The following is a 27144-nucleotide window of genomic DNA, read 5'->3' as shown; positions in this document are numbered from 1 at the left end:
CATACATGAATTGTACTTATACATACCCAAATAAGCCATGAATCAATGGTCCCAAAAAGAGCTCTATTTTCTTCAACAGCCTTTTGAACTTTTCTCACATTGTCAAGGAGCCAACGAAGTTTCACTGCACTGAAGTAAGTACTAAGTGGAAGGCCTGTTTTGGACTAAAACAGTTATGGAGTTCGGTCAGCAAATTAACTTTATTACAGTTTAAAACAAAATCACAAAGTCAAAAAATTCAACAAAACACAAAACATTCAGTGGTCCAAAGGCAATCCCATTGTATTATGAAAGAAAATATTTTTTCTATTTCATGACACAAGAATGTTCATGCACAAAGATCAAAGCAGTATGTTTACAGATCAAAGAGCATCCACGTAAGAAGGCAAAGAGAAAATTAATGACACAATGTCCTGCAACTACACAGTGACAATGTACATGCTAACTTTTGCAATAACTTAGTATTATGTGTAGAGCCTAGCCTGAATCTCTGTTATTTATTTTATATTTCATGAAAGTGATAAACAATGATAAATCAGGGAGCATATCAAATCATAAACTCATGACCACAGCCAGAAAATTTTGTCTTCAAAACAGTAATATATTTTTTAGGGCTGGCATTGTGGTGTAGTGAGTTAAGCTGCCATCTTAACAATGTCAGAATCCCTTGTGGGTTTCAGTTTGAGTCCTGGCTGCTCTACTTCCAATTCAGCTCCCTACTAATGTAACTACGAAAGAAGTGGAAGATGGCCTAAATGCTTGGGCCCCTGCACCCATGTGGGAGACCCAGAAGAAGCTCCTGGTTCCTGGCTTCGGCCTGGCCCAGCCTTGGCCATTGTGGCCATCTGGATAGTCAACCAACGGATGAAAGACCCCTTCTTCTCTATCTCTCCCTCTCTGTCTCTGTAACTCTGCCTTTCAAATAAGTAAAATAAACCTTTAAAAATATATTTTGTGTGTGCACACATATATTCAAACATAACTACTATGAAATTATTGTAGACGAAAGCAGAGCTCAAAGACATGCCAGATTAAAGCAATCAAAATTGTTCTATGTAAGAAAGCAGGTGCCTAAATTTAGCAAATACACTGAACAGAGGGAAGTGCACTGAATAAAGGTTATAGGGTGAAAATGAAACACATAAGGCTTATCAGTCTTTCTTGAGAATGGGTTAGGTCCAACTCTTAGTTATGGTAGTAATTAAATGCTATATTTTTATAAAGCCTAATTAAAATGGTTAACATAATACACATATATAAAAATAATGCAACTATCTTTTCCCTCCTTGATCCCTACTCCCATTTATCACTCAGCTATAAAACTTGATATCTTTTTCCTTCTTATCTCAGGTGAGTATGTTTCGCAAGAAAACTCAACCCAAAAGATTTAACACTTTAATGCAACCTGTAAATTAAGAATCTTAACACTAGGTTTTCTAACTTTCTTATCCTAGAAAAAAAAAGGTTCAAAAAATGGAAGGAAATAATTTATGGAAATAATCTTAATTGATTTGGAGATCCCACAGAGGCAATAGTGGGCTGTACATAATATATTATTTTCATGATATAGATAGATCCCTGAAATGGCACCAAAGAGAAAAACATGCATCCCTTGAAGCAAAGTGCAACCAGAGGTAGGGGTGAGGGTTAGCAGTGTGACAGAGAACAGAATAGAGAATGCCTAAGGGTTTATTCAGGATAAGCCTTAAGTTGGTGGGGTAGGGAACAGGGAATGATTTGTTACATTGTTGCAAGTAATGAGATGTGAACTAGTTTCACAACCAAGGACCAAAAGAAAATGCCAAGAGCATCCCACTGACAAACAAAACAGGGAACTTCCTTTTGGGTCCTACAAGAATCTGGCTTTGATCTTGCTAAGAAAGTGCCTTGCCTATTTCAAAAGTTGTCTTCCTCTTCATCTATCTGAAGAGAAATTTATATGACTGAAAATGAGGAAATTTTTATTAGGCTTCTTCATATAAAGAAAGTGGAAGAGAGTTCAATACAGAGTTAAGAGTGTCTTCTACTTTCTTCCTTGAATCCAGCTTCCTAAAAACTCCCAAGTCCTCAGAACTTCCTTCATGTGGCAGTGAAAATAATAGGGATGAATTTAGAAATCATGGCTGAATTACAGAAAGCACCCATTGGGGGAGTACTGCTTACGCCAATGGGACACATTTTAATCTCTCCAGTCTATAACCTTTGCGATATTATTGTCCTAATTCACCACAGGACAAGAACAATGTCTGTGGGAAATAGTCTATAAATTGCATCATATAACTATTGTGCCATAAGATGTGGTGCCCAGATAATCTTTCTGGTGAAATTTATAAGCTTTTAAAGAAATAAACATTCTTATAATATAGTTTAAGAGATCTCTTTCTTACCTTGACAAAGTTATTATTTCCTGGAATTCTTTTACTAAGATTCTCAACAGTAGACTGGGTTCTTAGATCAAGCCACACTATAAACCGAAATATAATAATATACATGAAAAACTTCATTAAAAATAAGGACTTAATGAAATCTCTACCAAGGACAGGATACTGATTAGTTTCCATAAGTAATTAAAATGCTAGAGTTTCAAAGGACAGAAATTAGGAAATTAGAAATGAATGGGCATATTGTTAGAAGAGAATGAATTTGAGGAAGAATTTAAGGTTTTTATGCAAAATTATGGACCAAGTTAGGAAACACAATACAAACCTTAGGGTACTTATTTTATAATTCTTTTATTGAAAAAAATCCACAAAAATATTTGGAATACAGATTTTGTTAGTATACATGAGTTCAGAGATCTAAAAACTAGATCGGGTAAATAGCAGGGCAAAATGCACAGCCTAGAATCACTGTGCAATGTGTAAAGTGTTATCTTAGAAAAGTTGGGAGTAATTTGTGACAAAGACAAAGTAGAGAACCTGATCCTATTAATGCAGAAACAAAAGATTCAGTCTTCCATGTATGCTAGACTCAAGACTCCTTGGAAGTTGCCATTCTTTCTCTATGCTGGATTGTGAGAGGGAAAAAAATCCCCATTTTAATGATTCAACACTTGTTTTCCACTAAGTAGCCATTGTTTGCTTTCTGAGAACCTAGTAGAAAATATCTGTTTTGCTTAATGACAGAAGGGTTGAGGAAGCAAAAGCATGAACTAGTATATAAAGCAATTGTGAATGGTAACCAACAGAAGAATAAGCTGAGCTTTCTTATTTTTCAGTTATGTACTTTACTTTTGTAACTTTTGATCTATGAGTGGTCACTTGACATTTTTAGAACACAAACTGTACAGATGCCTCCTGAAAGACCTGTCAGACCCATAGTGTGTGTAAAGACCTCAGGGAAGATTATATAAGATTGCCCACTCACATCTCAATGCTAGCAATTACTGTCTAGTAAGGCTCACTCTTAACTATATTATTCTATTCTCTTCATTTAAAAACCAGTTCTTTCCTGGAATGAAATTTAATCAATTCCTCCTAATTACTTAAAGTGTCATTTCCCTTAAGGGCCCTGTGTTTGACTATGACAGTGGCTACTTCCCAGGAGATTTAAATTGAGGACTTCAGAACACAATAATGTTTTCTTGTAGATGTAAAAAGCAGCAAGAAAAGGCTCATCACAGCCAAAAGAGGAGGAGAAAAAAGAAGACAACCATAAAAACAGATGGCCTACACTTGACATCTGTGTTTGCTGCCCAGCACCTCAAACTTTCCTTAGGAAATCAGCCCTCCCTCTACCTCAATCATGGAGTTTGCCCGAGATCTGAGACTACTTGCAGTGCCAGTATTAGGTTCAGATCCCAGAACCGTTTGAGGAATCAGTATGTGGTACCCAAGCCCAGTCGAGAAGTGTACTAAGTCTGCAGGAGACCTGTTCTAAGCTGAGCTTGGCAGTATGTGGACTTACTGCCCCTCATGAAGGGAAAGCTAAATCTGCCATATTTGGAGCCATCGCACAAAAAAGACTTGAAGGGGACCCAGAGGACACCGTCTAAATTTGAAATCAGCTAGCGTTGGATCACCAATTCCATAAGCAAACCAATTCCTTTTTTAAAAAAACTCCATTTATTTGGAGTTTTTTATTACCTACACTGTGATTGATGCAAGCCAATAATGACATCATCATGGAGATGGCAAAATCTCCCATGTTCAGGGAACAAAGGCAATGCACTTTCTACCAGTGACAGTACTGAATGACTATGACAAAAGTGGACCTTCCTCACAGGCAAGAAAGTCTAGCAGGTGTTACTGGTTTAACAAAAGTAATTGGAAAACGAAGAAAAACTAGTGAGAAAAGTTTTAAATCTGTGACAGAATTAACAAGCACATGTCAATCCTGTTTATCAAACCACAATGAGCTGAGATTAAAGATCAATTTAATGAGTTTTGATTACCCACTTTAAAAAATGAAACAGGATGGATTCGGATGGTAATACCGAAGTTTGCTGCACTCAGTAAGATAAATACCGACTTGTGAAACTTTTGTTTCACTTATATGGGCTTGCAGAATCATGACATAAAACATTTTTTAATCAGAGGACATGAACAAATCCATTGGAAAGCCACACTCTTGGCTTCATATTTAATGACTTAAATCCTTCTAGATCATTTTTTTCCACATTTTAAGGGACATAACACTTGCTAGGGAACTTCAAAACGGGCCCCAACCCCCCAAATATTTGGTTAGCAAGTTTGAGAATGGGGCACCAAAAGCTGCCTTTTAAGTAGGTGCCCCACTTTGAGAAATACTGCTAGACTCCATAGCCATGGTTCTTACCTAGAAAGCATACCAAGAACACCTGGAAAACTTTGAAATCGCACACCCTGGCTCTGCTCTGCAGGATTCTTTGTCTATCTATGCAAGGTTTGAACCTCAAAGTACCCCAAGTTATTCAGTATAATATTAAAACTTGAGAACCTCTTTTCTAAGGCATGTTCTTTAGGACAGTAGAGGCATTCCAATTATTTATTTAAAAACAAAACTAAAAAAAAAAAAACAAAAATGACCAGGTGCTTCCTGTATCCTAGGGGCCCTGTGACACTATCGCTCCTCGATTAGGACCCCTTAGAAAATTGAGCTCTTTATTCTTTACTTGAAAGCTTGCAATTATGACTCACAGAGCAGTATCCACAGAGTTAAAATGTCACCACAATGAATAAAAACACTGGATGTGAAATTAGGAGACCAAAGTTCCATGTTTGGCTTTGTCACCAACAGCTACATGACATAGGCAAGTCATCTCATCATTCATGGCCTGGATTTACTAAATATTAAGTAAGTAAGGAGGCTGGACTATATGGCCTGAAAGTCCCTCTCCTTCCATTGTTCCATGATCACAGAAGCCTGTTAAGATAGTTCCTTTTTTTAAGCCAAAGAATTTAAGGCAATTAGAATACATGGAATGAATTAGTAAAACTGCCAAAGAGAAAAATGTCAGTGCTTGGTACACTAACAAGCAATTCACAAATGCTCAAAATTAATTGAATTAAGAACAAAAAATTAGAAAACTCATTAAAGAAGCTAATACAGCAGAATTAGATTTGCAGAATAAGAGACCAAAAGCCAAAGAGAAGACCACAAGCTGAAGGACTAAGCCCCTTGTGTGTGTAATTTTGGAGATCAAAAGAAGTGACAGGTCCAGATCCAGAAGCAGAGGTCAATTTCCCCCAACATGTCTGAGTTGGAAGGCTGGGAAGTGAGCTGTTAGCCAGAGCACCAATACCTGAGGAAGTACCAGCAGCTGGAACTGAAGAGCCAGAGCGAACAACGGCAACTGGAACTGAAGGGCCAGGAGAAACTGGAGCAGCTGGAGTATTAGGAGAAATAATGGCAATTCATACTAGAGATGGCCAGATAAAAGGTCTATGTATTCTTGTTGATCACTTAAGAAATGGTAGATCCCTTGGGCGAGTTCACCAGAATGAATATTTGAGTGTAGAAAAAGAAAAGGAAGAGACATGGAGTAGAAGGGGAAATGAAGGAAGTCCAATCTGAATCTCTGGCATTTGGATGAAGGCCAGGTAAATACCTGCTTCTGGTTCACAATGACTCTTTGCTACTTGTCAACGTTTATGCATCCTATTTAGAAAAGTGCCTCAATTAACTACAGGCAGTTCATTCAGCCACTGAATGGAAATGTTGCATGAATGCATGGAGGGAGTATATCCCTAGGGGGATGTTAGAAAGGACTGAATTGTGGACATCTGCAATAAGACATGAACGAGCTGCTTTGGGAAGACCCAAAGAGAGCACTTTCCTGGTAGGTGGCTGGAGGTAAAAGCCACTTCCGCAGAAAGGAACTGCAAGTCTAGAGGTGATCTGGAACACTACAGAGCCTGTTATACAGACCAAGTAAATTGAAATTAAATGGTCCAGACCATCAAACAAATTGGTAAAAAAAAATTTTTGAATAATCTGAATCTCATTATATTAAATAAAATAACATCCAAAATATGTCTGATAAACTTAGTTTGTTCTGAATAACGTTTAAAGACCAAAGAGAAATGTATTCCCCTCAACCACCATGGACCAGGGTTTGTTTAGTGATGTAGTAAAAGTACAAAGGAAGACATTATTGTGAGAATATTTAGAATAACTACACCTCACAAAAGTGCACCATTTTTGGATAATCATAATAGAAAGAAAAAGCATCTAAGAAACAAAATAAAAACTAAAAGAAAATGCCACTGGAGACCATCTAAATTATTTCCAGTTGACTAGAAACAAAGGCAAATAATGAATCTCCTATAAGATGGTTTATCGTGAGGAGCTTCTAGTCTGAATTGAACTGAGACAAAGCTGACACTCCAGGCTATCGTACACATCCTAAGCAAGGACTTCTGATAGTCACACAAAGTGTTATGGGGCTGTTCCCCCACAAGAGACTTAATAATAGTAAAACACGTTTAGTTACTGTGTTTTACTAGTTTGCCAAAAGTTAAACTGTTAATTAAGCTGGGTAAGAGGTTCTTTGCAAGAGGAAAAAGGCTACATTGATGACTGCCCCTCACCTGATGACATTTTCAGAAAATGGTGGGTTAAAATGAAAAATGGAGAGTGGGACAAGAATGAGTAAGTTAAAAAGCCATTATTCATGTGTGTGTGTACACACAGGCACATGCACACCTAAAGGTGTGGACTGAAACCTATTTTATCTCACAGGTACACAACTGCCAACCTGTCAATAACTGACCTGAGAGTGGGTGACCCTAGGTAGACTCTGCATTTTCCCTAGGAACACCTGTCATGCATAAATCAATCATTTCATCTGGCTTTACGGATTAAAAAGGCTATCATCAATTCAGAAATTGGCTGTGGTTGACACTGAAGCCTTATAGTCCGCCAGGCACTGGTTTAAGGGTTCTACATGTCTTAACTCACTGATCTTCACCTCAAGCCTATGAGGACCATACTTCTAATTTCCTCAGTTTAACTGTCAAGGGAATATGCACAGAATGCTAGGAAGTGGAAAAGGTAGTATTTGAACCCAGGGTCTAAATCCAGAGTTAAACCTTGACAACTGGGGCGCAGTAGGTTAATCCTCTGCCTGTGGTGCCGGCATCCCATATGGGCGTTGGTTCTAGTCCTGGCTGCTCCTCTTTCCATCCAACCAGTGAACCAGCAGACAGAAGACCTTTCTCTCTGTCTCTCCCTCTCAATATCTTTAACTTATCTCTCTCAAATAAATAAATTAAATCTTTAAAAAAAAACCTTGACAATGTAAGTACAACCATTATGAATTAATAGTCTTTATTAAATGGGATAAAAATATTAAATATTGGAAATTTGAAAGTTAAAATCAAGGTCAGTTTCTTTCTACTTAAACTAACCAGAGTTGAATAATCCAATCACTGCAAAATACAGCACTGTTTCTTTACCCAGGATTGAAGGAGCTATAAGGCTTTCAAAGAACTGTGTAATAAAAGACTTGAGGGGCCAGTGCTGTGGCACAGAAGGTTAAGCCTCCTCCTGTAGTGCCAGCATCCCAAATGGCTACTCCACTTCCAATTCAGCTCCCTGCTAATGTGCCTGGAAAAGCAGTAGAAGATGGCCTGAGAACTTGGGTCCCTGCACCCATGTGGAAGACCCAGAAGAGGCTCCTCGCTCCTGGCTTCAACCTGGCCCAGCCCTGACCATTGCAATCATTTGGGGAGTGAACCAGTGGATGGAAGATCTCTTTCTCTTTCTCTCTCTCTTTCTCCTTCTCTCTCTGTATCTCTGCCTTTCAAATAAATAAATCTTGAAAAAAATAAAATTAAAAAAAGACTTGAAATACTGAGGTATAAGTGGGTCCTGATAAAGCTGAGTATTTTAGATTTTACAAAACTAAAAATTCTCCCTTCTACATAAACAACAAACCCCATGCTTTTATTGTTTAAAGCCAAGTGTACTTAGGAGTTCTAGATGATATGCCACCTATTGTTCTTCGTACATGCTGATTCCCAGCATGGAACTGATAACCCAGTTCCAGAAATGACAAAACAACTGAGTTCAAGGTTCCTTCAACAGATCTCAACAGATGATTACACAAGTTTAATCTTTGGTGCAAGGTTAACCAGTATGTTAACAAAGAAGAGGCAAAAAAGAAGATCAATGCTTAAAATGGTAATATTCGACAGTAAGAGTTATATGTCATAAAGAATTCTAATCCAACACCTTAGGAAAAAAATTGTAATACCATTTCAATAAGAAAAAAATTTAATAGACAAAGAATTGAGTTTTGTGGGTACCTTTCTTTAATATACTAAAAGTCTTGAACCAATAACTTGCCTCACTAGATATTAGTACCTATTACAAATGGTGTTTTTTATATTAAATCATGGATTGTGCTGTAAATAAAAGCTACCGAAGTGAGGGTCATACTGCAACTCAGCCAAGAAGGGGGGAAAACAATTGGGTCATCCTGGTTAGGCTACATTATTTTTACTGGTAGCAACACTGAAAAACATGTATAAACATATTAAATATCATGATTCAAGACTTCCTTCAATCTCCAAATGAATATCAGTGTGGTCTATGGTTTATTTGTAAACTCAAACCTCCTTCAATAATACTTAGAACTCAGTGATTCATGTACACCACTAATAAAAGTTGATTTCGGAAGGAAAATGCTTAGCAAAATGGGTGAATGGAGTTCCCTTTGGAAAAGAATGCTGATGAAGAGAATGCTAAAAGGGAGAGAGAAAAGCACTAGGGGAACAAGGATAACTGAAGAGAGGCGAGAGAAGCCGAAGGCCTGCTTCAGATTCAGGGCCACAAAGGTCTCACCAATCCACCAATGAGGTCATCAGAGTAAATGGCTGTGTCATGGCACAGTAGATGGGAAGCAGTGACTCAATGTGTCACTTCTTTATTTTAGATACCACAATAATGCTTACCTTGTTAATTACAGAATTAAAACTTTGTAAATTCTAATATACATGAGACTTCTAAAACAGACCATCAGTGCCTCACTCAATGGACCCACTGCAACTTTTCTCTATGCTTATAACTGTTAGAAAAGATGTCAGTAAACAAACACATCTTTATTGCAAGCAGCAATAGCCTTTCTCAGGATTTAACTCCTCCAATAAGCCTATGCCACGGCCACCAATGGTAACCAGTAATTCTCCTATCTTGGTTTCTCTGTTACTGTACTGCAGATAAGTGAATTTACTGCTTATCAAGTACCCTAGAGCAATAAAAAAACACATAAAGCAAATTATTACATAAAAAGAGAAATAAAACAGTCTTCTCATTTGTTTGTAATAAATATTTCTCCACTGGCGCCGCGGCTCACTAGGCTAATCCTCGGCCTTGCGGCACCGGCACACCGGGTTCTAGTCCCGGTCAGGGCACCGGATTCTGTCCCGGTGGCCCTTCTTCCAGGCCAGCTCTCTGCTGTGGCCAGGGAGTGCAGTGGAGGATGGCCCAAGTGCTTGGGCCCTGCACCCCATGGGAGACCAGGAAAAGTACCTGGCTCCTGCCATCGGATCAGCGTGGTACGCCGGCCACAGCGCGCCGGCCGCGGCGGCCATTGGAGGGTGAACCAACGGCAAAGGAAGACCTTTCTCTCTGTCTCTCTCTCTCACTATCCACTCTGCCTGTCAAAAAATAAAAAAAAAAAAAATTTTTAAAAATTATTTCTCATCAGTTATAAAACATAGTACATAAAGGCAGACAAAAATGAAGAGGAAAATGATAGGCTTAGAGTGACAGAGATTTATAAGACAGACAGACAAGGAAGGAAATAAAACATACAAAGAAAGGGCTATGGACAGAAGGCTTGTGTCTTCCCAAATTTTCTATATTGAGATCCTAACCCTGAATGTGTGGCATTGGGAGGTGGGGCCTTTGGGATGCAATTAGATTGTGAGGTTTGAACCCTCACGAATGGGAGTCTTGCCCTTATAAAAAGACAGGAGAGGGCTTGCTTTCTTTCTCTCTGCTCTCTCCACATGAGGATATAACTGGAAGATTGTCCATCTGCAAACAAGGAAGCAGACCCTCACCAGGTCACTCAATCTGCTGGCCCCTTGATCTCAAACTTCAGCTTCTATAACTGTTGAGAGATACAGCTGAATAAACCACCTTTCTATGATATTTTTGGTACCTTAAAGAGAAAAAAAACCCACTGACTGAGAAATAAACAAAACCAAAAAAGCTCAAAGACAAATATACTTGAAAATCTTATTCTGTTTCCATTAATCCAACCTGGTATTGCTTTAGGATAAAGTTGCTAAAGATTTTATATTATGTTGATATTCTCAACCAAAGACCTCCATGGAGATATGAAACCTTAGTGTTTTCCTGGATGAAATAAACTTGGAGATAGCATCAATTCTTGTCAATATTTAATGCCTTCTCTTCCTAGCTCATCACTGCTTGCTCTTCCTTTTCTATTTCCCTTTCTGCTTCTAGCTTTCAAATTTCTATCCTTAGCTTCTGTGACACTAATACAAGCACCAGGCCTGCTTGGTTTGTTGCTATATGCCCAGGCATCATCACACAGCCTGGAATACAGAAAGGCATCTAAAATCTCACTGAACTCTACATTCACTACTACGATGAATTTGTGAATAATATATTGAGATTATCACATCTGTGTTATCAGGTATCAATTCTACGCTTTAAACAACCTAATTATAACTTCCCAGAAATTAGTTTCAATCACAGGTCCAAAACTTACTTCATCCAAAACAAAAAGTCATTTTTTTTTCTACTGGGTTGGCACTCCTTAAATATTTCATTTCTTTCTGTTTACTCAGGCTGAAAATCTTCAGCCTTTATTTTCCCTTAATGTTTATGTTCTATACAATATACAAACATACAGATTATACTTTTTTCCTATGAAAGGTCTTGCGAATTGGTCTTCTCTTCATTGTCATTGCACTAATCTCAGCAATTCATTAGCAGTTCCAATTGTCTCCTTTGCTGCATTGTACTGGAGAGAAGAATCTAATCCTTTTTAATATAACTATTTAAATAGTTAGATTTTAGGACAGTTGGTGCATCAGTTAAGACATACTTAGATTTCAATTCTTTCAATTTTCCTTCCTTCCTTCCTATTTCATGTTCATTTTCCTTCCCTTCCTTGTCTTCTTTTTAAAAAAAATTCTGTCCCTCCCTTATAAGCTCATTAATTATAAATGATTTTATTCTTCCTTCACCACTTACAACACACTTCCTTAATGAGTTATCTCAAAATATTTAAATCTCATTTACCCCAGACTCCTTTCATGTACTAGCATGTATTTCAATTCTTAATACATCTTAAACAACACAATACATTACTGTTTTATACAGTAAAAATTCCTCCAGATTGACCTATGTGTTTTCCCTTTCTAAGGCTCTACATTCCTCACTGCACTGCCAAATTTCCATACCATGACATTTTTCTTTGGCTGAAAAAAACACAATTTAGCTTTTCGTTTACTGGGTGCTATCATCTGAATGTCAAGGTCCCATAAAATTCATGTTGGGACCTAATAATCAATGTGATTGTATTAAGAGGCAAGGCTTTTGGGAAGTGATTAAGTCATAAGGGCTCGGGGCCTGTGCTGTGACATAGTGGGTTAAAGCCCTGGCCTAAAGCGTCGGCATCCCATATGGGTGCCAGTTCTAGTTCCGGCTGCTCTACTTCCAATTCAGCTCTCTGCTATGGCCTGGGATAGCAGTAGAGGATGGCCCAAGTCCTTGGGCCCCTGCACCTGAGTGGGAGACCTGGAAAAAGCTCCTGGCTCCTGGCTTTGGATCGGTGCAGCTCTGGCCATTGCGGCCATCTGGAGAGTGAACCAGTGGATGGAAGACCTTGCTCTCTGTCTCTACCTCTCTCTGTAATTTTCAGATAAAAACAAAATAAAAATCTGTAAAATAAAAAAATTCATAAGGGCTCAACACTCATGAATGGCATTATAAGCAGCTGGAGGAAGCTTTCTTGCCACTTGCCATGTGAGCACACATAGAAGGTGCCATCTAAGAGGAACAGGAACTTAGCAGATACTGAATCTGCTAGGGCATTGATCCTAGACTTCCCAGGCTCCAGAACTATGAATAATAAAGTTCTGTTATTTACAAATTACCCAGTCCAAGGTATTTTATTATGGCAGCCTGAACTGACTAAGACAATGGGTCTTGACTTGTAATAATTTCTGCATTTTTGTCTTTGCTTTCATATCTCACCTTCATTTCTTAAGAACACTCGTATTTTTGCTGGATTTTGAACTCAAGGCAGAAATTATTTTCTTTAAGCACTTTAAAATTTTCATGACATTGCATTCTGACGTACTTTGCTTTCATTGAGAAATTATCTGAAAGTCTTAGTACTTTAGTACTATTCTCTTTAAGATTATCTATCTATCTATCTATCTATCTATCTATCTTTTGCTCTGGCTACTTTAACATTTTTCTATCTTCAGATGCCAGGATATGTTTATGTGTGGTTTTCTGTATATTGATCTTGTCTAGGGATCATAATGTTTCCTGAATCTGTAGCTTGATATTACCCATCAATTTGGGAAAACCTCCTCTCATTATCTGTCAAATATTATTTATACCTCATTCTCTCTCCTTTCCTTCTGGAACACCAATTACAGAAATGTCATACCTTCTCATCCATCCCATATTTCTCTTACATTCTTTCCTATGTTTTATACACCTTTTTTCTCTGTGCCTTAGTCTGGATATTTACTTGTGATCTCTCAGTTCATTAATTTATCTTTAGCTATGTGTACACTGATGTAAAACTCGTCAACTGAGTTCTTAATACAATTACAGAATTTCCATTTTTAAATTAATTTCCAATTCTTTGTCAATATTATCAATCTTGTCAATTAATTCTTCGAACACTTTAATTTTGGTTATTTTAATGTCTGGATAACACTAATATCTGGATTTCCTATGAGTCTGTTTCTAACGTTACTTGTTTGTATTGATTTTTAGCCCTTCATAGTACCAATCCCAAACCCACTGTTTGACCAATACTCATCCCCATTCTTGGCAGCCTCTGACTCTACCTTTTGCCTCCTTACCTTTGCCTCCCTACCTGTGATAAAGTGCTGCCTAGCTACTCTGATACTCTTTTCAGAACCTCCGGATATCTTTAGAGAGTAAGTAACACCAAATGCCAGGCTTAACTCTGGGCTTTCCTTTTCTCCTTGATCTTGGTCCCACAGTTCTTCACTATCTTGGTAGCCTTCAAGACCTTCAGTATTTTTTTTAAGCAGTTCTCAATAGACTGTTGTGTTTGAGAGACCCCTTTCCACCATTATGGGATACCAAACTCCTTTATAATCAGTTTATCCCAAGCTGCACAGGTTTATCAAGTCTACACTATGCTTCATGACTTTCAGTATGCTCTATAACCTTACTAAACCCTATCTATTCAAATTACAAAACAGGCTTTCAGATTGGAGAGTGTTTATGTTCAAATTGTGGCCTTACCTCTACTTATAGCTACATGAAATTAGACAAGTTACACAGATTTTCCATAATTCATTTTTATAGTAAGTCTAAATGGGGTAGACATTTGGTATAATGCTTAAGACACCACATGGGACCATCTGTGTTGCCCTAAGTTTATCAGAGTGCCGGGTTAGGGTCCCTGCTCCACTCCAATTCCAGCTTCCTGAATTGCACACGCTAGGAGGCAGCTGGTGACAATGGCTCAAGTACTTGGGCCAGGAGACCTGGATTGAATTTTCAGCCCCTGGCTTCTGCCTGGTTCATTCTCAGCAGTTGCAACACTTGAGGAGTAAACTAGTAAATGAGAGATATGTTTGTCTTTCTGTCTGCCTTTCAAATAAATACAATAAAATAAGTTTAGTAAAACCTGCTTCACAGGTCACTGAGAATAAACAATGTGGTTAAAGTATTTACAATTCCATAGTAATAGCAGCTAGCACTTACTGAGCATTATTATCACTGCCAGGTCCACTAAATTCAATAAGCAAATCGATCTATGTTCCAATCCAATCTCTTTGCTCTTTGGTAAAAAGTGTACATATTTCCACCTTCCTCAACTCCCCTGATTCCTTATTTAATCAAACACATGCTTCAAGGCCCAAATGAGGGGCAATTTCCACTATGAAAGGCATGCTCAAAGTTCACAATCCACACTCATTTTGTACTTGCTCTAATTCCTATTGAGCTTAGTTGTACACAATTTATCAACTATTTCCTAATTTTGTGCTAGACTCCTTCCAACACATGATTATAAAGTGGTTACAAAAATAATCAATATAATTTGTATCCTCTACAACACCTTAGATAGCATCAAAACCACAAGAAGTTCTCAGTAGATAAAAAGTTCTTCATATCCTACAAGTACATTTGAATTAACATCCCAAAGCACACAGAATAGGGGAGAGATGCAGAGGAACAAGGTAGGAAAAAAGGAGATAAGTTAACTAAGCATATCACAGAAAGATTGTCTGTAAAATATTTACTGAATACTTCACTGAGAATGTAACTTCAACTAACCTAAGCTGAATTCTTTTAAAATGACAACTCAAAGTCCAAAGGCCTATTTTTATGATTCAAAGTTTGGAACTTCAAAGGAACATTCTAGTTTCCTTGAGTAGGCCCTTCCTTTCACAGAGGGAAAAAGTAAAACCAAATAGAGCATTCTTAAAAGTTTATATTGCCTTGGTATCCATCCAGATAGGCCACAATAAAAACCTATAAGTCCCAGCAAGACCTCCTGGAACTTGGGTTTTCTTTAAATCTATCAATTAGAACCCATGGGAAATCTGTATATACAATGCCTCAGATTCAATAAAGGTGTTGGCCTACAAGCCAGACTTTTTTCCTGCCTGTGCTTCCTGGCTTCCTTGCCTGTGGCCTCTAGGCATGCCACTCCCCCAACAAGACCTGTAAGTAACAAAATTTTTACTTCCATCTTGTGTCTCTCAGTTATTATAGGGGTGTTCTCCATCTTAAAGATCCTAAATGATAACAAACACTAACTACTTCAAGAAGTTTAACATTAATCTAACAAAGAATACTCTCATAAATACTAGTCATTAAAATTGCAGTTGCAGTCTTAATTATATTCATAATAAATAAGCATCAGACCAAAATAGATTTAAAAGATGTACTTTAGTATAATACAGTTGCTTTGTATATAATACAATTTGCTTTAGTATAATACAATTGCTTTGAAATATTTTGATTTAACTTTGTATTAAGTGTTTTCTTATACATTAAATATTTTAATTTTTATAAAGTTTATTCCCAAATAATTCATGATACTCTTACAATGTACCTTTTTCATGTGTTTCCTGTGTTTTTAGTGTTAATATTGCTTTCTTCTAAGCAATACTAAAATAATTATATTACTAAAATAACTAAAAAGCAAACTAGTTCATTTTATAAATCATCCCATCTCTGAAAATTTCTGGCTCCATTGTGCCCCCAGAACTTGGTATTTTATTGAAAAAAGAATACTTTGCTATTTCTGACAGAATGAAGATTTATACTGGTTGCAGATTTAGGACACACTTTTTCTTCTTAGGAGATGGTACTGTCATTTACTGTTCAACAGTTATCCTATCTAGAATGCTATCATATACTCATGGTCAATTTTGCATCAGATAATTTTTATAATCTCAGAATAGTCACTGAAATTTGTAGATGAAAAGAACAAGTTCACAAGCACTTTACAGATAGATACTGTGAATGTTTATAATTTTGATTCTCAGGGTAAGAAGAGTAAAAAGTGATATCTTTTAGAAATCAGAAACACAGTAATTACAAAACAGTTCTGGCAACATTCATCCATTTGTGTAATATAAATAATCAGCAAAAGAGCAGAACATGGGAGAAAGTTAAATCAATATGTGAATAAACATGGTCTGAAAAAAGTAAGTATACAATAGATACACAATAATTTCTTAGGAGACTTCCCCCATCCCATATGATTATGGAAACATGACTGCATGCTTTTAAAGCAAGATACTCTAGTATGAACACATTTGCAAGTGGAGAAAAGCCCTGTATTTGACCTTGGTACATGACAACTTACCCACAGCATTGTAGAGAGGCTCTCCAGTTAACTTGTCCCATACTACGGTGGTTTCCCTCTGGTTGCTGACACCAATAGCTTTAAAGAGAAAGTTAAATGAGAGACAACAGAAAATTAAATAGAGAACTACCTTGGGAGAACAGGTCATACAATCACAAACACACACAGGCACACACACATAGACACACACAAACCAAATGTAACAATTAAAAAAAAAACATCTGGAATATTCATAGTAGTATTTAAATTATCTTCCCTGAGCGGCCCCAGGGAAAATGAACACACTATCAAATTTTTCCTTTTATTTCTACACACTCCTTCCTGCTTCACTGCTAGCACACAATGGCATGGACCCAGATCAATACCCAAATGAAATCTCCTAGGTGGCCTTAAGGAATGCAATTACTTCCCAAATTTATAATACTCGATTTATGATTCTGAACAGACCAACAATCACCTCATTCATTTATTTGCCAACTGTTACAAGAAATTCCCTTTCCTATATGGATGTGGGCAAGCATGAATACCCAGAGGCTGGCATTGTGGTACAGCAGGTTAAGGTACCACCTGCGATGCCAGTATCTTATACTGAAATGCCAATTTGAGTTCCATTAACTGTGCTTCTGATCTGGCTCCCAACTAATGTGCCTGGTAAAGCAGCAGATGGCAGCCCAAGTAGTTGGGTCCCTGCCACCCAACTGGGAGACTAGGACAGAATTCTCAGCTCCTGGGTTTGGCCTGACCCAGCACCATAGTCATTGCAGCCATTCAGGAAGCGAACCGGCCGATGGAAGACTTGTCTCTGTCTTTCTCTCTCTCTCTCTCTCTCTCTCTCTGTCTCCTTCAAATAAATCAATCTTCAAAAAAACTTCTTAAGGAAGTATACAAAAATGTTTGTAGAAATAGAGAAAGGAGAATGTGATATGGAGCATACTGGAAGAGCTAAATACAGAAGGCTCCTACTTCCATTGTGATGAAGGAGAAGGAGCAGGAGATCCGGGTATTATGCACAGAAGTGGAAATGGAGGAAGTAAAGCCCCTGAGCCTCAACTTTCTCTGTGAAGTAACAGGCAAGGTTATCCGCTGAAAGTGGGCCGTGTGAAATTAAGACCAAGAGTTTGGGGAACTATTCAGTAGAGTTCAGGTCCTGAAGCCAGATGACTGGGGTTCAAACTCCAGTTTCTCAGCTTCCCAGCAGTGACTCTGGGTCTCAGTTTTGTCTCCTGGAAGATGGAGAATAAAAGTTCCCAACTTACAGGGTTACAGTAAGGAATCCCAGACTCAGTATATATTAAAACACATGCCTGGCACACAGTAAGTTGTCAACAAATGTTACCTGATGCTTCCTATGTCATCGCTACTGTTGAGTAAAGAGTAAAGTACAGGGGCCGGCGCTGTGGTGCAGTGGGTTAATCCTCCACCTGCAGCGCAGGTCTCCCATATGGGCGCCGGTTCTAGTCCTGGCTGCTCCTCTTCTGATCCAGCTCTCTGCTATGGCCTGGGAGAGCAGTAGAGGATGGTACAAGTACTTGGGCCTCTTCATCTATGTGGGAGACCCGGCCGGAGGAAGCTCCTGGCTCCTGGCTCCAGGCTCCAGATCAGTGCAGCTCCAGCCATTGTGGCCATTTGGGGAGTGAACCAGCGGTTGGAAGACCTTTCTCTCTGTCTCTACCTCTTCATTGTCTGTAACTCTACCTCTCAAATAAATAAATAAATAAACATTTTTTTTTAAAAAGTAAAGTACAGGGGCTGATGCTGTGGTGTAGTGGGTAAAAATCACTACCTACAACACCAACACCCTATATGGGCACTGATTCAAGTCCCAGCTGTTCCACTTCTGATCCAGCTCCTTGCTAATGTGCCTGGGAAAGCAGCTAAAACAGCCAAGTACCTGCTTGGGCTCCTGCAACCATATAGGAGACCTGGAAGAAGCTCCTGGCTCCTGGCTTCAGCCTGGCCCAGCCCTGGCCGTCGTGGCCATTTGGGGAGTAAACCAATGAATGGAAGATCTCTTTCTCTGTTTCTCCCTCTCTGTCTCTCTCTAACTCTACCTTTCAAATAAATACAATAAATCTTTAAAAAAGAGTAAAGAACAGTTTCAGAGAATGGGACTAAATTAAGCAAGACAAACAAAAGAATTCCCAGAAGCTCTGTGAGGACAACAGGGGAGCAATGGCAACAGGTTGCTCAAGTGGAATATTGTTTTTTTAAGAGCTATTTTATTTATTAGAGTTACAGAGAGAGGTAGAGCCAGAGAAAGAGAGAGAGAGAGGGCTTCCATCTGCTGGTTCACTCCCCAAATGATGGCAATGGCCAGAGCTGAGCTGATACGAAGCCAGGAGCCAGCAACTTCCGGGTCTCACATGCAGGTGCAGGGGCCCAAGGACTTGAGCCTTCTTCTACTGCTTTCCAAGGCCATATCAGAGAGCTGGATCGCAAGTGGAGCAGCCAGGACTTGAATTGGCGCCACAGGAGATGCCAGCACTGCAGGTGGCGGCTATACCCACTACACCACAGTGCTGGCCCTAGCATATTGCTTTGTTTTTTTTTTTTTTTAAGATTTATTTATTTATTTGAAAGAGTTACAGAGAGAGAGAGACAGAGAGAGAGATCTTCTACCTGCTGGTTCACTCCCCAAAGGGCCTCAATGGCCATGGCAGGGCCAAGCTGAAACCAGGAGCTTCATCTGGGTCTCCCACTTGGATGCTGGGGCCCAAGCACTTAGGCCATCTTCTGCTGCTTTTCCAGGCCATTAGCAGGGAGCTAGATTGGAAGTGGAGCAGCTGGGATACAAACTAGTACCCATATGGGATGCCTGCAGCACAGGCAGCGACTTTAACTGCTATGGCACAATGCCGGCCCCTCAAGTGGCATATTTTGAACATGATACTTTTTTTAGTGACAACTTCGCAATGTGGGATCATAATGAATTCATGGTGCACTGAAATCTCCTATTGCTCAATGCATTAATTTTCCTATAAACAAACCAGCTGCTCCCTTAGCAACAGTCCTTAAGCTACTATTCTACACTAATCATGCTACCTCTCATTAGTGGCTCATTCTAACTTGTAATCAGAATGGAATCTAGAGCTATTTCAATCTGATTCTTTGGTCCCTGACCACTCCTTCTTTCTCCTCCTTTTTTTAAGATTTAGTTTATTTATTTGAAAGATAGAGTTACAGAGAGAGGTAGAGACAGAGAGAGGTCTTCCATCTGCTGGTTCACTCCCCAGATGGCCACAAGGGCCGGAGTTGCACCAATTCAAGATCAGGTGTCAGGAGCTCTTTCTGGGTCTCCCACCTTGATGCAGGGGCCCAAGGACTTGAGCTATCTTCTACTGCTTTCCCAGGTTATAACAGAGACCTATATTGGAAGTGGAGCAGCCAGGACTTGAACCAGCACCTGTTTGGGAAGCCAGCGCTTCAGGCCATGGCTTTAACTCGCTGTGCCACAGCGCCAGCCCCTCCTCCATCTTAAGTCCATTGCTTCATGCCAAGTAAAATTGCTTTTCTTGTAGACAAAGTCCAGTAAACAGCTTCTCAGGATTTTGTCCCAGCCACGAAATCACCAGTCTTCCTCAGGGCTTGTAGGTCATTTAGGCAATGTCTCTGAGAATTTTCAATGTTATAACTTCTTGTCATTTTTACCCTACAATCCAGTATGTTTTTTAAAGCAAACTTTCCTGACTGCTAATCCCAACACATGTGTCATTGTTAATAGTTCCAAATTCTAATTCCCTCTTTCCCCAAACAGCACATTCAGATTCCGGAATTCTTCATCTTAGTTCAACTGCACCATTTAGGAGCACATCAAAGGTACAGACATAAAACACACATCTCCTAGCCTTGAAGTCTTTTAGTTACAAATATAACCATTAGCACATACAAAACCCCATGTATTGCTCTTGTATCTAGCAAGCTCATACTTTACTGATACATTCTTTCTTAGGAAATGTTTTTCTCTACACTGAATATCGATAGTAAAATTTAAAAATAAGGGGTGAGTATTGTGGCATAGTACGTAAAGCTGCTATGTGCAATGCCAGCATACCATATGGGTGCTGGTTCGTGTCTTGGTTGCTCTACTTCCAATACAGCTCCCTGATAATGGCCTGGGAAAAGCATAAGAGGATGGCCTGGGTTTTTGGGACCCTGAACCAACATGACAGACCCAGATGAAGCTCCTGGCTCCTGGCTTCAGCCTGGCCAAGCACCAGCCATTGAAGGCATCTGGAGAGTGAACCAGGTGGAAGATCTCTCTGTCTTTCCCTTTCTTGCTGTAACTCTTTCAAAATAAATCTTTCAAAAATATTTAAGGGGCCGGTGTTGTGGCAGTACAGATTAAGCTGTCACCTACGATGCTGGCATCCCATAAGGGCACTGGTTCAAGTCCTGGGTGCCCCACTTCTGATCCAGCTCCCTGCTAATGTGCCTGGGAAAGCAGCAGAGGATGGCCCAAGTGCTTGGGCCCCTGCACCCAAGCAGGGTTGGGAGATCAGGATGAAGCATGTTTTATAGTGACTTGCAATCAACAAAATTTCTGATAGATGAGGACAACTAAAACCAATAAAACAGGAATTTGTCAAAAAATAAAACTAAATATGATTAAGTCTGTAAATGATTATCAGATAGGACTATAAATGATATCACTCTTTAGATGCCAAGGTTAATTTACTTGCCATACAAGAAATAAAGCCTGAAGTGATTTGTGAGATTATCATCAGTGTATCTCAGGAAAAAAAAAAAAGCATTGGCTTAGAAAACAAGGGAGCTGTAATTTAATGTTATCTACCACTACATAGCTACATGACCTGCAATAAATCCCTTCTCTCATACACAGCAAGAGGGAGCTGGTCTATGTGACTCCAGATATATTTTTTTAATATTTACTTATTTATTTGAAAGGAAGAGTTACAGAGAAAGAGGGAGAGACAGAAAGAGAAAGATCTTCTATCCAATGGTTTACTCCCCAAATGCTGCAATGGGCAGGGCTGGGCCAGAGGCAAAGCCAGGAGCCTGAAACTCTCCATCAGGGTTTTCCACTTAGGTAGCAGGAGCCCAAGAACGTGGGCCATCTTCCAGTGCTTTCTCAGGCACATCAACAAGGAGCTGGATTGGAAGGGGAGCAGCCAGGATTTGAACCAGTGCTCAGAAGGTATGCCACCATCGCAGATGGTAATTTAACTTGTTGTGCCACAATGCTGGCCCCAGACTACAGATTCTTTACAGCTTGAAGTATGTGATCTAAAGAGTTCTTATAAGCAAGCAAAAGCTTTGCCTTTGGTGATGCCAATTCAACAAATTATCTGGGAAAAACAATTAGCATTGGGCTTGTGGAACATTCTCTTCCTTGGCCATAAACTAGAGGTTGTAGAGAAGGACGTGCTAGGTCACTTTAGCTCATGTATGGGTTTCACAATGGCAAGACACAAAGAAGTAGAGAGAACAGCATGTTCAGTTCTTGCAAACTAGCTAGTACAAGTTGAAGGCAAATCACAGGGCTGGTGTGGTACAGTGACAACAGCATCTCATACAGTGCTAGTTTGAATCACAGCTACACTGCTTCCCATTCAGCTTCCTGTTAATGCACCTGGGAAGGCAGCAAAAGATGACCCAAGTACTCTGGTCCCTGTCACCCATGTGGGAGACCAGGATGGAGTTCCTGGCTCCTAGCTTTGGTCTAGCCCATTCCTGGCTATTGTGTCTAACTGGGGAATCAACCGTGGACAGAAGATATCACTTGCTCTTTCTTTCTCTCACCCTATCCCCCTGCAATATGTCACAATTTACCTTACCTGTGTGGGAGGTAGAACAATAACACAACTACCTGGATTCTACATTCTGAACATGGCTTTATGCTTCTTGAAATACCTATATTGTTGGTAATGAATATTTTGATAACAGAGGGTGCTAGTGAATGTCTATTATTTGTTTACACTGTTTAGACTGGAAGCTGTGAGATAATCTCAAAGAAATGACCAAAAACAATCACTTTGATGTACAAGTAATCTAAAATTTTGTGATCGCAGTTCTAAAACAAGTTTGAAGCATTTCTATTACAATGCTGGAGTAAAAGGAAGGTAGGATTAATATGTACAGGATATAAAAATTGTCAATAAGAAAATGTCAAGGCCAGTGTTGTGTCACAGTGCATTAAGTTGCAGCCCATGATGCAGGTATCCCATGTCATAGCACATGTTTGAGTCCTGGCTGTCCTACTTCCCATCCAGCTTCCTGCTAATGCACCTGGGAAAGCAATAGAAGATGGCCCAAATGCTTGGGCCCCTGCCACCCACGTGGGAGACCTGGAAGAAACTCCTGGCTCCTGGTTTCAGATCAGCTCAGCTCTGCAGCCATTTGGGGAGTGAAACAATAGATGGAAGATCTCTGTCTCTCTAACTCTGCCTTTCAAATAAATAAATCATTCTTTAAAAGAAACTACTAGGAAGGGGCTGGTGTTGTGACACAGCAGGTTAAGACACTGCCTATGATACCAGCAGCCCATATTGGAGCACCAGTTAGAGTCTTGGTTGATCTGCTTCTGATCCAACTCCCTGTTAATGTGCCTGGGAAGGCAGCAGATGATGGTCCAAGTACTTGGACCCTTGCCTCCCACAAGGAGACCTAGATGGAGTTTCTGGCTCCTGGATTCAGCCTAGTCCAGCCCTAGCCATTGCAGCCAATTGGGAAGTAAATCAGCAGATAGAAGATTCTCTCTCTCTCTCTCTCTCTCTCTCACTCTCTCTCTCTCTCTAACTCTTTCAAAAAACTAAATATTTAAAAGAATATCAAGCTCTTCAAAAAAAATACTAGGAATTCACAGAGAGATCTTTCATTATCTAACATCTCAGGCAATTATTCCAGGGAAATTTTACAAATGAAGTGTCTGGATTCCAAACACTCCTCCCCAATCCTTACTTCCTCTACAGTCTTTCTCACCTCAATAAAAGGCATCCTTATCCATCTAGGAGCTTCAGCAAAACCCCAACAATCACCTTGGACATATCTCTTCCCCTCACCTTACTACTCTCTTTAGTACTTGACATCCAATCCATCAGCAGATACTGACTTTCTCTCCACCTTCACTGCCACCACCATCGTTCAAACCACCAACCTCTCAGGACTTCCACAGCAGCCCCACACTGGTCTCCCTGTGTCCAAACTTAGGCCTTTTATGGCCCACTATCCACACAGCAGCCAGAAAGTTGTCTTCAAACAGAAAGCCATCCTCTCTCACCTTGTTTAAGACCTTCTCAAGGCTCCCTGTGAATCTTAAGAATAATGTCCGGGGGAGCCGGTGCCGTGGCTCACTAGGTTAATCCTCCACCTGCGGCGCCGGCAACCCATACTGGTGCCGGGTTCTAGTCCTGGTTGCTCCTCTTCCAGTCCAGCTCTCTGCTATGGCCCAGGAGGGCAGTGAAGAACGGCCCAAGTGCTTGGGTTCCTGCACCTGCATGGGAGACCAGGAAGAAGCACCTGGCTCCTGGCTTCGGATCGTCACAGTGCCAGCCATAACGGCCATTTGGGGAGTGAACCAACGGAAGGAAGACCTTTCTCTCTGTCTCTCTCACTGTCTATAACTCTACCTGCCAAATAAATTAAAAAAAATAATAATAATGTCCAGGGGCCGGTGCCATGACGTAGCAGGTAAAGCCACTGACTGCAATGCCGGCATCCCATATGGGCGCCAGTTTGGGTCCCGGCTGCTCCACTTCCAATCCAGCTCTCTGCTATGGCCTGGGAAAGCAGTACAAGATGGCCCAAATGCTTGGGCCCCTGCACCTGCACGGGAGACCCAGAAGAAGTTCCTGGCTCCTGGCTTTGGATCGATGCAGCTTCGGCCATTGTGGTCATCTGGAGAGTGACCAAGTGGATGGAAGACATCTCTCTCTCTGCCTCTCCTTCTCTGTCTGTTTAACTCTTTCAAAATAAATAAATCTTAAAAAAAAAAAATAACGTCCAAACTATGGCTGACAAGCCCTACCCATTTGCCTGATCTCAGCTCCTACTGAAACCCTCTGCCCACCCACTCTTCCCCTTCAACCTTCTTTCACTCTGCTTTCAACATGCAGGACTTCTTTCTGACTCAATAATGTACCATACTTCTTCGCATCTAAGAGCATTTGCATACGCTACTTCCTTTTCCTCAAATATTCTTCCCCTAGATAGTTGCATGATTTGCTCCTTTTGGCCTATGAGATCTCAGCCAAAGTGGCACCTCTTCAGATAGGCTTCCCCTGGCTACCCAATCTAAAGTAAACCCCTCTAGGCAAACCCACCATATCACTTGGTTTTTATATTCTGCATGGGCCTTATTTGTATTTGAAGTTAAGCTTGTTGGTAGGCATTTCACACAGCAGTTATGTTGCTGTTTGGCCATATCCCATATCAAAGTACCTTGTTCGAGTCCCAATCTGCTTCCAATCTAGCTTCCTGCTCACACATATCCTGAGAGGCAGCAGGTGATGCCTCAAGTATTTGGGCTCCTGCCACCCATGTGGGAGACCTGGATGGATTTTCTGACTCCTAGCTTCAGCCTAGCCCAGCCCTGGCTATTAAGGGCATTTGGGGAGTGAACCAACAAATGGAAGATCTCTCTCTGTTTCTCTCTCACTCTCTCTGCCTTTCAAATAAAAATGAAAATAAATTAATATTTTAACAAGAAATTAGCTTGTATTTTTCTTCCCTTATTGTTTTTCTCACCTTCACCAAAATAAAGGCTCCATGTTCATTTTATGATCCTTCATAGGATCAATAGTCCAACAGGCACTCAATTGTGAACTGAAAGAATGGATGAACGAATTTGATTCAGAGTCATACCAAGTGAATAAAATATTCTATTAAAAATACCTTTTATGTTGGAAATATCAATGTTGAGCTGTCCAAGTTTCTCACACGTTTTCTCTATACACTCATAGACAGACTGCAGAATTTCCTTAGGGTCTTGTTCTACCCATCTTTGAACAAAAGAATATTATTTGGTTAGTCTACAAGAAATCAATCCAAATATAACCTATCTATATAGAAATATTAACTTGTAAGGGTGATTGATTCTTAAATTAAAGGAAATCAGGCAAGCAAAGGATATCCCACATTATAAAAAAATGATTTAAAGAAAAGTCGATTTCCCTTACATTTTTATTATTCTTCATAGAGTAATTAATCATTTTAAAGAGGGTCACTAATAGAAGGCTATAGACAACAAATATTCTGCCTATTTTTAAATTATTTTTCAGGTCCAGTAAGAAAGAAATGAGTTCTCCAATTCTTTATATCTGGAGCATTTGATACATTTTGATAAAATATTTGCAGGTTTCAACATGTACTAGCTATTTTTAAGTAGACTGAAATATGTTTATTACTCTTAGGAATTAGATATTGGGGAAGCAATAGAAATTCTGAAAAGTCAATTAAGTATACTAATCTCTTTTGCCACTTTTCCCCAAAAAATGTTTTGTGAAAATTGAAGGGAAAAATTAAACTTCTTCTAATAATTATTTCATGTTGACAAGTGATTAGTCAAAGTTCAGAGCCAATCACAGTATAATTCTGGTAAGGTCCCATGGCCTCAAAAGAATGAAAGGCTAATAATAAATGAGAAGGGGGTCAACATTGTGGCGCAGTGGGTTAAGCCATGGCCTGTGACACCAGCATCTAATTTGGATGCCAGTTCAATACCCGGCTGCTCTACTTCTGATCCAGCTCCCTAATAATGTATTTGGCAAAAGCAGAAGAGAACCACAGTATTTGGGCCCTTGCACCCACGTAGGAGATCCAGATGGAATTCCTGGCCCCTGGCTTTGGCTTTACCCCGCCCTGACCGTTGTGGTCATTTGAAGGATGAACCAGTATATGGAAGATCTCTCTCTTCTTTTTCTCTTTCTGTCTCTCCCTGTTTCTCTGTAACTCTGCCTTTCAAATAAATCTTTAAAACTGCAAAATGTGGGGCTGGTGCTGTGGCGCAGCGGGTTAATGCCCTGGCCTGCAGTGCCAGCATCCCATATGGGCGCCGGTTCGAGTTCCAGCTGCTCTACTTCTGATTCCGCTCTCAGCTGTGGCCTGGGAAAGCAGTAGAAGATGGCCCAAGTCCTTGGGTCCCTGCATCCGGGTGGGAGACCCGGAAGAAACTCCTGGCTCCTGGCTTCAGATCAGCTCAACTCTGGCCATTGCAGCCATTTGGGGAGTGAACCAGAGGATGGCAGACCTCACTCTCTCTCAATCTGGCTCTACCTCTCTCTGTAACTCTGTCTTTCAAATAAATAAAATAAAATAATTTTTAAAAATCAAAATATAATTATAAAGAATAATAATAATAATGGTAATACATGAGAAAGAAATGAAGCCTGGGAGAAACAAATGGCACTATGCAGAAGCCCAAAAGTAGAAATGACACGAACTAATGGAATCCTAGCCCGATCTGCAAGTAGCAAGAGAATTCAAAATGTTTTCATTCTCCGCTTTCATCACGCCTAGCTTAATGCTTCCCTTTCCTGAGCTCTGAGCTTTCTGTGTTCTTTCTTTTCAAAATTCAGACCTCCTTCCATGTACTTCTAATTTTCATCCTTCCATGACCAGGTATCCTCTTTCCCAACTGCATGGGACTCAGGCCTGTGGGACAGTCATTCTAATGTTTCTAACATATC

At 39.9% G+C, this 27144-nt stretch overlaps 1 protein-coding gene across 37 annotated transcripts in view; it reads right to left on the bottom strand.

Moving 5' to 3' along the window:
• The window catches only part of GK (glycerol kinase), a 78903-nt gene that overhangs the window by 39706 nt on the left and 12053 nt on the right, over positions 1-27144 (bottom strand). For 10 of the 37 annotated variants that reach the window (XR_016227842.1, XM_089324070.1, XM_089324074.1 and 7 more), the window contains 4 exons: positions 25352-25458; positions 16502-16579; positions 2388-2464; positions 27-164 (listed from right to left, as the gene is read on the bottom strand). Coding sequence is in view for 20 of the 37 variants with exons in the window: in XM_008272486.5 (XP_008270708.1) it covers positions 27-164; positions 2388-2464; positions 16502-16579; positions 25352-25458 (400 nt within the window). In the remaining 17 variants the exon portion in view is untranslated. Of the gene's footprint in view, positions 1-26; positions 165-2387; positions 2465-5722; positions 5807-16501; positions 16580-25204; positions 25459-27144 lie in introns of those variants that run through there. The other 27 variants (XR_016227843.1, XM_089324061.1, XM_089324068.1 and 24 more) reach the window with 7 other exon arrangements.

This window comes from Oryctolagus cuniculus, chromosome X, assembly GCF_051225735.1.
Source record: "Oryctolagus cuniculus isolate XC-2025 breed Fujian yellow rabbit chromosome X, ASM5122573v1, whole genome shotgun sequence".
NCBI classification, from domain to species: domain Eukaryota; kingdom Metazoa; phylum Chordata; class Mammalia; order Lagomorpha; family Leporidae; genus Oryctolagus; species Oryctolagus cuniculus.
This window is presented reverse-complemented; position numbering and strand designations above follow the sequence as displayed.